Genomic DNA, 14265 nt, shown 5'->3' on the forward strand with positions numbered 1-14265 from the left:
ATTAGAGGGTTTGCTTAAAAAGATGTTTGTTCAGCAAGGTTACCTTCTACAACCAATTTCATGCATTGTTCCTGTCACTACGGCAGCGTGTTTCTGGTTCGAAGAACTAGAAAAGTCGCTCAATAAAGAATCTTCGTATGAGGAGGTTATGGACAGAGTTCAAGCACTTAAATTGGCTAACTCTTTTATTTTAGATGCCGCTTTGCAATTAGCTAGATTAGCGGCGAAAAATTCAGGGTTTGCTATCGTGGCGCGCAGAGCGCTTTGGCTAAAGTCTTGGTCAGCGGATGTGTCTTCCAAGACAAAATTGCTTAACATCCCTTTCAAGGGTAAAACACTGTTTGGTCCTGATTTGAAAGAGATTATTTCAGACATCACCGGGGGAAAGGGCCACGCCCTCCCTCAGGATAGGTCTTTTAAGGCTAAAAATAAGCCTAATTTTCGTCCCTTTCGCAGAAACGGACCAGCCTCTAATTCTACATCCTCTAAGCAAGAGGGTAATACTTCACAACCCAAACCAGCCTGGAGACCGATGCAAGGCTGGAACAAGGGTAAGCAGGCCAAGAAGCCTGCCACTGCTACCAAAACAGCATGAAGGGATGGCCCCCGATCCGGGACCGGATCTGGTGGGGGGCAGACTTTCTCTCTTTGCTCAGGCTTGGGCAAGAGATGTTCAGGATCCTTGGGCACTAGAAATAGTTTCTCAAGGTTATCTCCTGGAATTCAAGGAACTACCCCCAAGGGGAAGGTTCCACAGGTCTCAATTATCTTCAAACCAAATAAAAAGACAGGCATTCTTACATTGTGTAGAAGACCTGTTAAAGATGGGAGTAATTCATCCAGTTCCAATAGGAGAACAAGGGATGGGGTTTTACTCCAACCTGTTCATAGTTCCCAAAAAAGAGGGAACATTCAGACCAATTTTAGATCTCAAGATCCTAAACAAATTTCTCAGGGTTCCATCGTTCAAAATGGAAACCATTCGAACGATCCTTCCCACCATCCAGGAAGGTCAATTTATGACCACGGTGGATTTAAAGGATGCGTACCTACATATTCCTATCCACAAGGAACATCATCAGTTCCTAAGGTTCGCTTTTCTGGACAAGCATTACCAGTTTGTGGCACTTCCATTCGGATTAGCCACTGCTCCGAGAATTTTCACAAAGGTACTAGGGTCCCTTCTAGCGGTTCTAAGACCAAGGGGCATTGCAGTAGTACCTTACTTGGACGACATCCTGATTCAAGCGTCGTCTCTGTCAAAAGCAAAGGCTCATACGGACATCGTCCTAGCCTTTCTCAGATCTCACGGATGGAAAGTGAACAAAGAAAAAACGTTCTCTGTCCCCGTCAACAAGAGTTCCCTTCTTGGGAACAATAATAGATTCCTTAGAAATGAGAATTTTTCTGACAGAGGTCAGAAAATCAAAAATTCTAAGCTCTTGTCAAGTACTTCATTCTGTTCTTCGTCCTTCCATAGCGCAGTGCATGGAAGTAATAGGATTGATGGTTGCAGCAATGGACATAGTTCCTTTTGCACGAATTCATCTAAGACCATTGCAACTGTGCATGCTCAGACAGTGGAATGGGGATTATACAGACTTGTCTCCGACGATTCAAGTAGATCAAAAGACCAGAGATTCACTCCGTTGGTGGCTGATCCTGGACAACCTGTCACAGGGAATGAGCTTCCGCAGACCAGAGTGGGTCATTGTCACGACCGACGCCAGTCTGGTGGGCTGGGGCGCGGTCTGGGAACCCCTGAAAGCTCAGGGTCTATGGTCTCGGGAAGAATCTCTTCTCCCGATAAACATTCTGGAACTGAGGGCGATATTCAATGCTCTCAAAGCTTGGCCTCAACTAGCAAAGGCCAAATTCATAAGGTTTCAATCAGACAACATGACGACTGTTGCATATATCAACCATCAGGGGGGAACAAGGAGTTCCCTGGCGATGGAGGAAGTGACCAAGATAATTCAATGGGCGGAGGATCACTCCTGCCACTTGTCTGCAATCCACATCCCAGGAGTGGAAAATTGGGAAGCGGATTTTCTGAGTCGTCAGACATTCCATCCGGGGGAGTGGGAACTCCATCCGGAAATCTTTGCCCAAATAACTCAATTATGGGGCATTCCAGACATGGATCTGATGGCCTCTCGTCAGAACTTCAAGGTTCCTTGCTACGGGTCCAGATCCAGGGATCCCAAGGCGACTCTAGTAGATGCACTAGTAGCACCTTGGACCTTCAACCTAGCTTATGTATTCCCACCGTTTCCTCTCATTCCCAGGCTGGTAGCCAGGATCAATCAGGAGAGGGCTTCGGTGATCTTGATAGCTCCTGCGTGGCCACGCAGGACGTGGTATGCAGACCTGGTGAATATGTCATCGGCTCCACCATGGAAGCTACCTTTGAGACAGGACCTTCTTGTTCAAGGTCCATTCGAACATCCGAATCTGGTTTCCCTCCAACTGACGGCTTGGAGATTGAACGCTTGATTTTATCAAAGCGTGGGTTTTCAGATTCTGTAATAGATACTCTGATTCAGGCTAGAAAGCCTGTAACTAGAAAAATTTACCATAAAATATGGAAAAAATATATCTGTTGGTGCGAATCAAAAGGATTCCCATGGAACAAGATAAAAATTCCTAAGATTCTATCCTTTCTACAAGAAGGTTTGGAGAAAGGATTATCTGCAAGTTCTCTGAAGGGACAGATCTCTGCTTTATCTGTTTTACTTCACAAAAGGCTGGCAGCTGTGCCAGACGTTCAAGCGTTTGTTCAGGCTCTGGTTAGAATCAAGCCTGTTTACAGACCTTTGACTCCTCCCTGGAGTCTAAATCTAGTTCTTTCAGTTCTTCAAGGGGTTCCGTTTGAACCCTTACATTCCGTAGATATTAAGTTATTATCTTGGAAAGTTTTGTTTTTGGTTGCTATTTCTTCTGCTAGAAGAGTTTCAGAGTTATCTGCTCTGCAGTGTTCTCCGCCCTATCTGGTGTTCCATGCAGATAAGGTGGTTTTGCGTACTAAGCCTGGTTTTCTTCCGAAATTTGTTTCCAACAAAAATATTAACCAGGAGATTGTTGTACCTTCTTTGTGTCCGAATCCAGTTTCAAAGAAGGAACGTTTGTTACACAATTTGGACGTAGTCTGTGCTCTAAAATTCTATTTAGAGGCTACTAAAGATTTCAGACAAACATCTTCTTTGTTTGTTGTTTATTCTGGTAAAAGGAGAGGTCAAAAAGCAACTTCTACCTCTTTCTTTTTGGCTTAAAAGCATTATCCGATTGGCTTATGAGACTGCCGGACGGCAGCCTCCTGAAAGAATCACAGCTCACTCCACTAGGGCTGTGGCTTCCACATGGGCCTTCAAGAACGAGGCTTCTGTTGACCAGATATGTAAGGCAGCGACTTGGTCTTCACTGCACACTTTTGCCAAATTTGACAAATTTGATACTTTTGCTTCTTCGGAGGCTATTTTTGGGAGAAAGGTTTTGCAAGCCGTGGTGCCTTCCATTTAGGTGACCTGATTTGCTCCCTCCCTTCATCCGTGTCCTAAAGCTTTGGTATTGGTTCCCACAAGTAAGGATGACGCCGTGGACCGGACACACCTATGTTGGAGAAAACAGAATTTATGCTTACCTGATAAATTACTTTCTCCAACGGTGTGTCCGGTCCACGGCCCGCCCTGGTTTTTTAATCAGGTCTGATGAATTATTTTCTCTAACTACAGTCACCACGGTATCATATGGTTTCTCCTATGCATATTTCCTCCTGTACGTCGGTCGAATGACTGGGGTAGGCGGAGCCTAGGAGGGATCATGTGACCAGCTTTGCTGGGCTCTTTGCCATTTCCTGTTGGGGAAGAGAATATCCCACAAGTAAGGATGACGCCGTGGACCGGACACACCGTTGGAGAAAGTAATTTATCAGGTAAGCATAAATTCTGTTTTTGTTGGGAAAAAAGTCACGACTTGGCTAATATGTTGTTCTATAGTGACAAAACAGAAATGTATTACAATTACAAGGTGCTGACTGTCCCTTTTAATGCCATTTTAACCCTGTACGTCACTGGTCTTTCTATGGGGGTTGCATGTTTAATTACATTCCGGTGGCTATCAGGAAAGAGGGAGGGTATAATAGTGCAGGATCCATGCTATTCAGTGACTTACAGTGTACAATGTGGTCGTATATAAAGGGAAAATTTAGATTGGAACTGAAAACCTCCTCAGTCTTGCTGGCTTCTTTATACTGAGCAAATCCAAATAAGATCTGATTTGCATTCTAGCTGTTATCAGGGGGAGGTGAATATTTATTTTTCAATAACCATGTTAAACAATAACTGTAAAATCGAATGTAGCACGGTTCACTTACATCTTAATGCTTAAACATAATTATTAACCGTTTCAGCTAAATATTACAGTAGAAAAACTTTAAGCAGAAGTATTTGTTCTCAATATTAAACACCCGTTTTATTATTCTGGCGTAAACTAATTACATTTTCCCTAATTTGTATTTATTTTTGTGCAACTTATAGTATAAAATAGGTCTGATGTTGAACTTGTCAAACCACCTCCTTTTTTTTTTTTATTACTGGATCATTAAAGGGACATTAAACACTAAATAAAATGCATTCACCTACCTCTATGGGAGCTGCCATTTTGGAACCTAGGTTTTACTGCAGGTATGAAAGGAGACTTGCTGCATATATGTATAATTAAACATAGTAGCACGGTTATGCAGTAAAAGATGGATTGCAGCATTGCTGCACCCATGACTAGAGGGAGGCAGGAAACAACCTCAATATCCGGAATTCCAAAATCCAAACTTAATCTGAAATCCAAAATTTTTCATTCATTTTTTTTTAAATAAATGATCAAATATTACTATTTTCCCTGACTGTAAGTCACATTCTTTGTTTCCAACAGAATCTTTAATTTATGTATTTGTTAAAAAACAAACAAAAATCATTTCAATCTACTCCCATTTATCTGTCCTGTTTTTTCCCTTAAAGGGGCACTAAACCCCCCAAAAATATTTAAAGGACCAGTCAACACATTAGATTTGCATAATCAACAAATGCAAGATAACAATACAATGCAATAGCACTTAGTCTGAACTTCAAATGAGTAGTAGATTTTTTTATAACAAATGTCAGTTATGTATATTTCCACTCCCCTTGTACCATGTGATAGCAATCAGCCAATCACAAATGCATATACGTATAGTCTGTGATTTCTAGCACATGCTCAGTAGGATCTGGTGACTCAAAAATTGTAAATATAAAAGACTGTGCACATTTTTTTTAATGGAAGTAAATTGGAAAGTTGTTTAAAATTACATGCTGTATCTGAATCATGAAAATGTAATTTAACCTGAGTGTCCCTTTAATGATTCAGATAGATCAAGCAATTTTAAGCAACTCTCTAATTTACTCCTACTATCAATTTGTATTAGTTCTCTTGCTCTCTTTATTTAAAAAGTAGGAATTTATAGCTTAGGAGCCAGCCCATATTAGGTTCCGCACCCAGGTTCTCAACCAAAAATGGGACACTGCAAGCTTTACGTTCCTGCTTTTTAAATAAAGATAGCAAGAGAACAAAGAAAGATTGATAATAGGAGTAAATTAGAAAGTTGCTTAAAATTGCATGCTTTATCAGAATCATTAAAGAAGAAAAATTGGGTTCAGTGTCCCTTTAAGTTAACTCTGAAAGCGCTTTTCTTTCTACTGCATCCAAAGAGACTGGAGCACAAAAAGTTTCAGAACCCTGCAACATTCTGCATAATTGTTGTTTGAACATTGTTAGGAAATCATTCATATCTATTCCTCTTTATAATTAGCCGCTGCAAAAGGAGATAAACTAAAGATACCCAAGAGGCTTTTCAAGGGGTTTGTCTTAAACTTAAAACTTCATCTTCCTTTTGCAATGCAAATTATCTGCATACAATATAAATGTTTTAAAAACACTGTCCAGCAAAAGCTATTTGATAATTATTCTTATCAGACAATGAACAATAGATATCAAGAGGAACAATTTATCATGATTGCAGATGGACAGGTTTGCAAGTAGTAGGGAACCTGTCCGCCCGCAATGCCGCCCCCTGCTTCTGTGCAACGAATTGTAAAAGAGCAGGGAATAGCAATCACTCTGAATGAGCAAGTATGTAAAAGGAGTGAATGATCTTGTCAGCTCTTAGTTGGCAAGAGGCAAAAGAAGTGATTTTTGCTTTTTAAATATATGGTTGCAGGCTCCGCTTAGCTTTAAAAGCTGCAAACGGAGCTTCACAAATCTATCCCTAGGTATAATGTATGTACAGACATGCATTTCATGCAAGTTTGTATTTTTTTTTAAGTTTTAGCTTCAATGGACATGAAACCCAATTTTTTTTTTCTTTCATGATTCAGATAAGAGCATACAATTTTAAACAATTTTCTTATTTGCTTTTATTATCATCTAATTTGCTTAGTTCTCTTGTTATCCTTTGTTGAAAGGCATACCTAGGTAGGTTCAGGAGCAGGAAGCTATCTTGCTGGCTTACCAATTTGATCAGCTAGCTCCCAGTAGTGCATTGCTGCTCCTTCAACAAAAGATAACAAGAAAATGAAACAAGTGACTTTTTTTTTTTTTATGTATTCTTTATCTGAATCATGGAAGAAAATATTTGTATATAAATGTAATTAATAAGCCAGATAAATATCCTCTCTGGTTTACTTTTGCTGAAAAATATTTAGTGATCACTTTTGGTTAAACTTTCTTCCGAACTAAGTTTGCATTCCATGTTATTTGTTGTTTTAAGTTGGAATGTTATTATAATAATGGGACTCAACTGTGTTAATTTTAAAACATAATTATTTGAGGTTTGAATAAAAAAGTATAAAGATAAATTTACCCTTTTTTTTTCTTCTTCTTTCAGATCACAAGATTTAGACATCTGAAAACCATGGGAAACCAATCACCGTTAACAAAGTGTTGATTGACACAAATCTGGCTCTTTACCTAACTTCCGTAGAAGGAACACTACATCCCCCAGCTTTCATCAGTTTTTCTTTTTCATACTGCAGCCATGTATGGAAGCTCTCGCTCAGTCGGGAAGGTGGAGTCCAGCAGCCAGAGTCCTGGGCGCTCCCCGCGCCTGCCCCGTTCTCCACGTTTAGGCCATCGCCGCACTAGTAGCACAGGTGGAAGTTCTGGAGGAGCCCCAGGAGGAGGTAGTGGTAAAACACTCTCAATGGAGAACATACAGTCACTAAATGCTGCCTATGCTACTGCTAGCCCCATGTACCTAAGTGACCATGAAATTGTTGGAAGTGACACCCCAAAGAGCACCATGACTTTAGGTCGGTCAGGGGGTAGGCTGCCATATGGGGTCAGAATGACTGCTATGGGAAGTAGCCCTAACATTGCCACTAGTGGTGTAGCTAGTGACACTATTGCATTTGGAGATCACCATCTTCCACCAGTAAGCATGGCATCCACTGTACCCCACTCATTGCGCCAGGCCAGGGACAACACTATCATGGACTTGCAGTCCCAGCTGAAAGAAGTATTACGTGAGAATGATTTGTTACGTAAAGATGTTGAGGTGAAGGAGAGTAAGCTGAGTTCATCAATGAATAGTATCAAGACATTCTGGAGCCCTGAATTAAAGAAAGAGAGAGCTCTGCGGAAGGATGAGGTCTCAAAGATCTCTGTGTGGAAGGAGCAATATAGAGTAGTCCAAGATGAGAATCAGGTAGGTGTCACAGATAAACGGATAATCTCAGTGCTCACGTTTTATAGATTTGTTTTGTGGTCTAATTTATATTCCTGTTCTGTGGCAATCAAATCCATAAATATAAATGTTGTTGCCAATGCAGGGACACTTACACTGTTATTACACAAGGGTCATAGAAACTGTATCTATGCTATTATTATATTGATTTGGATAGCACAACAGATATTCTTTAGTACTGTACCATTTATAAGACTATACATAAACAAATGAGCACAACGCCCCCCCCCCTAAAAAACAAAAAAATGGATTGTTGAGAAATCAATAAACAACCTATTATCAAAAAAATAATAAGATTGTGAGTGTTGTGTGTAAACATCTTATTGGAGGATTATTGAATTCTAAAAAAGTCAGTTGATGTTAAAGGACCTGTAAATACAGTAGATTTGCACAATCAACAAATGCATGATAAAAAGACAATGCAATAGCACGTAGACTGAACATCAAATGAGTAGTAGATTTTTTTTTCTGACAAATTTCATAGTTATGTCTATTTCCACTCTTCCTGTATCATGTGACAGCTATCAGCCAACCACAAAAGCGTATATACAAATACGATTCCAGAGAGGATTTGCACAGTCCCACAAATATATCAGCTGCTAGGGTGCACTTAATGTAATATAAGCATCCAAAACATCCAAAAAATAAAGACACTCACTGGACTTGATTAGAATAAAACTAAGCGTTTATTTTACATAAGTAAAAATGGCATAACGTTTCGGTGCTGCATTTGCACCTTTGTCCGCTATACATTACACAAGGACCGCAATGATGTGAATTGCTTCCAGATTATATTATGGTAATCGTACCCCAGGTAGGATTCTTTACAAAGTTACATAGACATTTCTCTATGAATATAAGGTGATCACTGCTTTATTTTACCAATGCGATGGTATTGGTTGCAACAATGTATGTTTTGTTGGTAACTGCAACTACACGATCGACACAGGTGATGCGTCATGTGGCGTCCGCTCATGATGACATCATCGTTAGTGGACGGTGTGGGAGCAGCAATGCCGAACAAGTGGGTATTTAAACCTGGGTAATGTTGTACAATATCAATTGTTTTTAGGTTCATACTTTGTGAACCCTTTTGTGGCATTTGACAAAAGGTGCAAATGGAGCACGGAAGAGTTAAGCCATTTTTACTTATGTAAAATAAACGCTTAGTTTATTCTAGTTTTAATCTAATCCAGTTCAGTGAGTGCCTTTATTTTTTTATATGTTTTGGTTACTCAAAAAGTGTAGATGTAAAAAGACTGCACATTTTGTTCATGGAAATAAATTGAAAACTTGTTTAAAATTGCATGCTCTCTCTGAATCATTAAAGTTTAATTTTGACTTGAGTGTCCCTTTTAAAGGGATACTGAAGACAATGTTTTTTTTTTTTCATGATTCAGATAGACCATGCAATTTTAAGCAACTTTATAATTTACTCCTATTAGCAAATGTTCTTCATTATCTTGGTATCTTTATTTGAAAAGCAAGAAGGTAAGTTTAGATGCTGGCCCATTTTTGGTGAACAACCTGGGTTTTTGCTGAATTCATCCACCAATAAACAAGTGCTATCCAGCATTCTGGACTTTCTTTTTCAAATAAAGATAGCAAGAGAACAAAGAAAAATTGATAATAGGAGTAAATTAGAAAGTTGCTTAAAATCGCATGCTCTATCTGAATCACGCAAGAAAAAATTTGGGTTCAGTGTCCCTTTAACAATGTGCGTGCGGACATGATACGAAGTAGCATACCATGTCCGCTGCACATCGATAAATGCTGACCGCATACACTATCAGCATTTATCATTGCACCAGCAGTTCTTGTGAACTGCTGGTGCAATGCCGCCCCCTGCAGATTTGCAGCCAATCGGCTGCTAGCAGGGGGTGTCAATCAACTCGATCGGGTTGATTTCTGTCTGCCGCCTCAGAGCAGGCGGACAAGTTATGGGGCCTAAAGCTCCATACGGAACTTGATAAATATGCCACCTATTATTTGTTGAGCCATAATTTATAAAACCTTTTGCTGGCTCCCAAAAAATGTGTAATTCTCGGCTCACACACAATCTCTCTTCCACATATTTGCTCACACACTCAAATGCACAAATGTGTCTTCCCACAAGTCCTGAATGTGATGTGCTTTAGAAACCGAAGATGACGCGAATTTATTATCTAAATCTGCTTATATACTTCTGTGTAAGCAAACTGCAGTCTCCCATGTTGTCAGAGTATCTCTAGTGTAACACATGGTAGATACCGAGTTATTCCGACCCAGTGGCTTTATCTGCCCATATGGTTGATTATGTGCGTCTGTACTGTGTTCTCTCCCATAGTGATCATCAGTGTTAATGTTCACAGCTCAGAAAAAGAAGTGTACAATTTGAGTGCCACAGTCAATTCTAGGAATTGGGGGGATGTTAATTAGTAGATTACAGTAAACTATAAGAACATCCTAATTAAAGTTGGCATTCATTAAGAAATGCTTCTCTGGAGACTATTTACTGTTCTCTGAGAGATAAGAATACTGGAAATTGCTGTGACGGATGGTGTGAGAACACGTGCGTGCTGCACAGGAAATGGGAGAGTCGTTCTGTCTTCTAACTCCAACATCATATGTCAAGAGAGGTAATGGTTGTGTTTAAAGAGACATTGTTTTGTTAGATAATTTCATATATAGATACATTCCCGTTGCAATGATTCAAGAGAAGGCACAAGAAGGAGCAGGCACTACTCAGTTGGTATGGAGATAAAAAAATACAATTTATTGAAAATCATTAAAAAAGGTAATCCCCAGACTGGGGTAGAGACATACAGGACAAGTCTTGCGCGTTTCGCGCCCCCCCTGGTAGCGCTTAATTATAGACCGATTAGGACCAGCCTGGGAGACCCATTTATACACCAAGTGCAGAATTGGTTAACCCCTGCTGAGCCAGAGTTCAAAAATAAAAAAAACACATGCATGATGAACATTAAAAAGCAAGCAAATTGCAAGAATAATAACAAATGTGTGGTGTCCCTAACTTTTATACACAGATTATACCCAATACCCCGTTCCTTAATGTGGTTAAAGGAATAGTCTAGTCAAAATTAAACTTTCATGACTCAGAGCATGCATCTTTCTAATTTACTCCTAGTATCAAGTTCTCTTGGTATCTTTATTTGAAAAACCAGGGATGTAAGTATATGAGCCTGGCCCATTTTTGGTTCAGAACCTGGGTAGTGCTTTCTGATTGGTGTCTAAATGTAGCCACCAATCAGCAAGCGCTACCCAGTTGCTGAACCAAAATGGCCTGACTTCTAAGCTTACATTCAAATAAAGATGCCAAGAGAACAAACAAAAATTGATAATAGGAGTAAGTTAGAAAGGTACTTAAAATTGCAGGATCTACCTGAATCATGAAAATTGAATTTTGAGTGGACTATTCCTTTAACCACTTAGTGACCGAACCATTTTTCAATTTTCTTTTCGTTTGGGACCAGGGCTATTTTTTACATTTCTGCGGTGTTTGTGTTTAGCTGTAATTTTCCTCTTACTCATTTACTGTACCTTGCTATTTCCAAACCACCCCCCCCCCCCAAATTAGCGATAGTTACATTGAAACACTGATATCTGTCAGGAATCCCTAAATATCCCCTGGCCTGTATATATTTTTTTTAGTAGACAACCCAAAGTTTTGATCTAGGCCCATTTTGGTATATTTCATGCCATCATTTCACTGCCAAATGTGATCTGGAAGTGATCCAGCGATGGGTCGCTTCCCTGCTATGGCTCCCACCCACCAACGATCGGCACCATTGATGGCCGATGCAGATAGGGCCACAGAGTGGCTCTCTCTGCATCGGTGGATAAAAAAGGGTATTGCAGTGATGCCTCAATATTGAGGTATCACTGCAATAGCTTGTAAGCGGCTGGAAGCGATCACGATTGCCTCCACCGCTTGAGACCCCAGAGGACGTGTCAGGCACCTCCTTGGTCCTTAAAGGGACACTGAGCCCAAATTTTTTATTTTGTGATTCAGATAGAGCATGCAATTTTAAGCAACTTTCTAATTTACTCCTATTATCAAATGTTCTTTATTCTCTTGGTATCTTTATTTGAAATGCAAGAATGTAAGTTTAGATGCCGGCCCATTTTTGGTGAACAACCTAGGTTGTCCTTGCTGATTGGTGCATAAATTCATCCACCAATCAAAAACTGCTGTCCAGAGTCCTGAACCAAGAAAAAAGCTTAGATGCCTTCTTTTTCATATAAAGATAGCAAGAGAACGAAGCAACATTGATAATAGGAGTAAATTAGAAAGTTGCTTAAAATTGCATGCTCTATCTGAATCATAAAAGAAACATTTTGGGTTCAGTGTCCCTTTAACTGTATTTTTTTTGAAGGACGTGCCTGACACGAACTTGGTCGTTAAGGGATTAAGCATTGCAAAGAGGTAAATAACCTAATGAACTGTGCATACCTTTATATGCTTCTGCATTCCAACTATGAATATGGATGTTAATAAATACTAAAGTCATCATTAAACGTTCATGGTTCAGACAGAGCACATTTTAAAAAAACTTTCTAATTTACTTCTATGATCTAAATGTGCACAATCTTTTATTTTTTTATTTACACCAGCTCCTACTGAGCATGTACAAGTATTCATTGAATATACGTAACGTATATGCATTTTTGTAATTGGCTGATGGATGTCACATGAGTCATAGGGAGGGAAATGGAACTACTTTGAAATTTGTCAGAAAAAAAATCTACCGCTGATTTGAAATTCAAACTAAGTTCTTTCGTGTTGTCTTTTTATTATGCATTTCTTGATTGTGTTTAATGGTTCTTTAAGCTAGTCAGGAGCAAGCAGACATTTGTATGATTAACCGCTTAACGACCGACGACGTGCAGGATACGTACACCAAAAAAATACACTTAACGACTGAGGTTGTACCCTGCACGTCGTCGGTCTTGGAAAGCAGTGGAAGCGATCCTGATCGATTCCAGGCGCTTTCCGGTTATTGCAGTGATGCCTCGATATCGAGGCATCCTGCAATAACCCTCCTTGGCCATCCAATGCAGAGAGAGCCACTCTGTGGCCCTCTCTGCATTGGATATCAATGACCGCAATCGTTGGTGGGTGGGAGCCGTCAATGGATCCTGTGATGCAGAAGTGGGCGGGACCGTGGGCGAGGTAGCCGGGGGCGCACGCGTGCATGGGCAGGAGCGGGTGGGAACCGCTAAACTACAGAAAATGTTTGTAATAAAAGTGGGAGAGAGGGGGGAAATAATTAAAATAAAACGGATCAAAGGTATCTAGGAGGGGTGGGGCCAGTACCCAAGATGGCTCCCAAAAAGTTAGAGAGCTGTTTGGGGGGGGGGTTAGGGAGGTTGGGGGCTAAGGGGGGGATCCTACAAAGCAGCATATGCAAATATGCTAAAAAATAATAATTAAAAGATAGCTTTTATTTTAGTACTGGCAGACTTTCTGCCAGTACTTAAGATGGCGGGGACAATTGTGGAGTGGGGGAGGGAAGAGAGCTGTTTGGTAGGGATCAAGGGGTCTGATGTGTCAGATGGGAGGCTGATCTCTACACTAAAGCTAAAATTAACCCTACTAGCTACCTAATTAACCCCTTCTCTTCTAGCCATAATACACGTGTGATGCGCAGCAGCATTTAGTGGCCTTCTAATTACCAAAAAGCAACGCCAAAGCCATATATGTCTGCTATTTCTGAACAAAGGGGATCACAGAGATGCATTTACAACCATTTATGCCATAATTGCACAAGCTGTTTGTTAATAATTTTAATGAGAAACCTAAAGTTTGTGATAAAGTAAACAATTTTATTTATTTGATCGCATTTTGCGGGGAAATGGTGGCATGAAATATACCAAAATGGGCCTAGATCAATACTTTGGGATGTCTTCTAAAAAAAAATAAAAAATATATTCAGGGATTCCTGACAGATATCAGTGTTCCAAAGCTTAAATTATAAGCTATGATGAAAATAATGGTATCTTTAGAAAGTCCATTTAATGGCGATAAAAATTGTATATAATATGTGTGGGTACAGTAAATTAGTAAGAGGAAAATTACAGCTAAACTTTCCAATTTACTTATATTATCTAATTTGTTTTGTTCTCTTGATATCCTTTATTGAAATGGATACCTAGGTAGACCCAGGAGCTGCTAATTGGTGGCTGCACATATGTGTTCATGTTATTGGCTCTCCCAATGCATTCAGCTAGTTCCCAGTAGTGCACTGTTACTTCTTCAACAAAGTATAGCAAGAGAATGAAGCAAATTAGATAATACGAATTTAAAATGGAACTTACCTAGGTCTAAATAAGCCTGCTCATCACTCTCTTGGTATCGATCAATCGATGTCAAACCATGAGTAGTATATGGATACAAAATGATATATTTAAATGCAAATCAAACAATGAACAAAATGTGCTTTTAGTTGCATTCAAATTAAAAGTGACTCGTTTTTAATGACTTTTACTATTTT

The 14265-nt window shown here is 39.7% G+C and overlaps 1 protein-coding gene across 4 annotated transcripts in view; it reads left to right on the forward strand.

Annotated features, from left to right (window-relative positions):
* The window catches only part of ERC1 (ELKS/RAB6-interacting/CAST family member 1), an 871748-nt gene that overhangs the window by 39287 nt on the left and 818196 nt on the right, over positions 1–14265 (forward strand). For all 4 annotated transcript variants that reach the window (XM_053718843.1, XM_053718844.1, XM_053718845.1 and 1 more), the window contains exon 2: positions 6914–7732. In XM_053718843.1, coding sequence (XP_053574818.1) covers positions 7064–7732 — 669 coding nt within the window. In that variant the 5' untranslated portion in view covers positions 6914–7063. The remainder of the gene's footprint in view (positions 1–6913; positions 7733–14265) is intronic.

The sequence above is a fragment of the Bombina bombina genome, chromosome 6, assembly GCF_027579735.1.
Source record: "Bombina bombina isolate aBomBom1 chromosome 6, aBomBom1.pri, whole genome shotgun sequence".
NCBI lineage: Eukaryota > Metazoa > Chordata > Amphibia > Anura > Bombinatoridae > Bombina > Bombina bombina.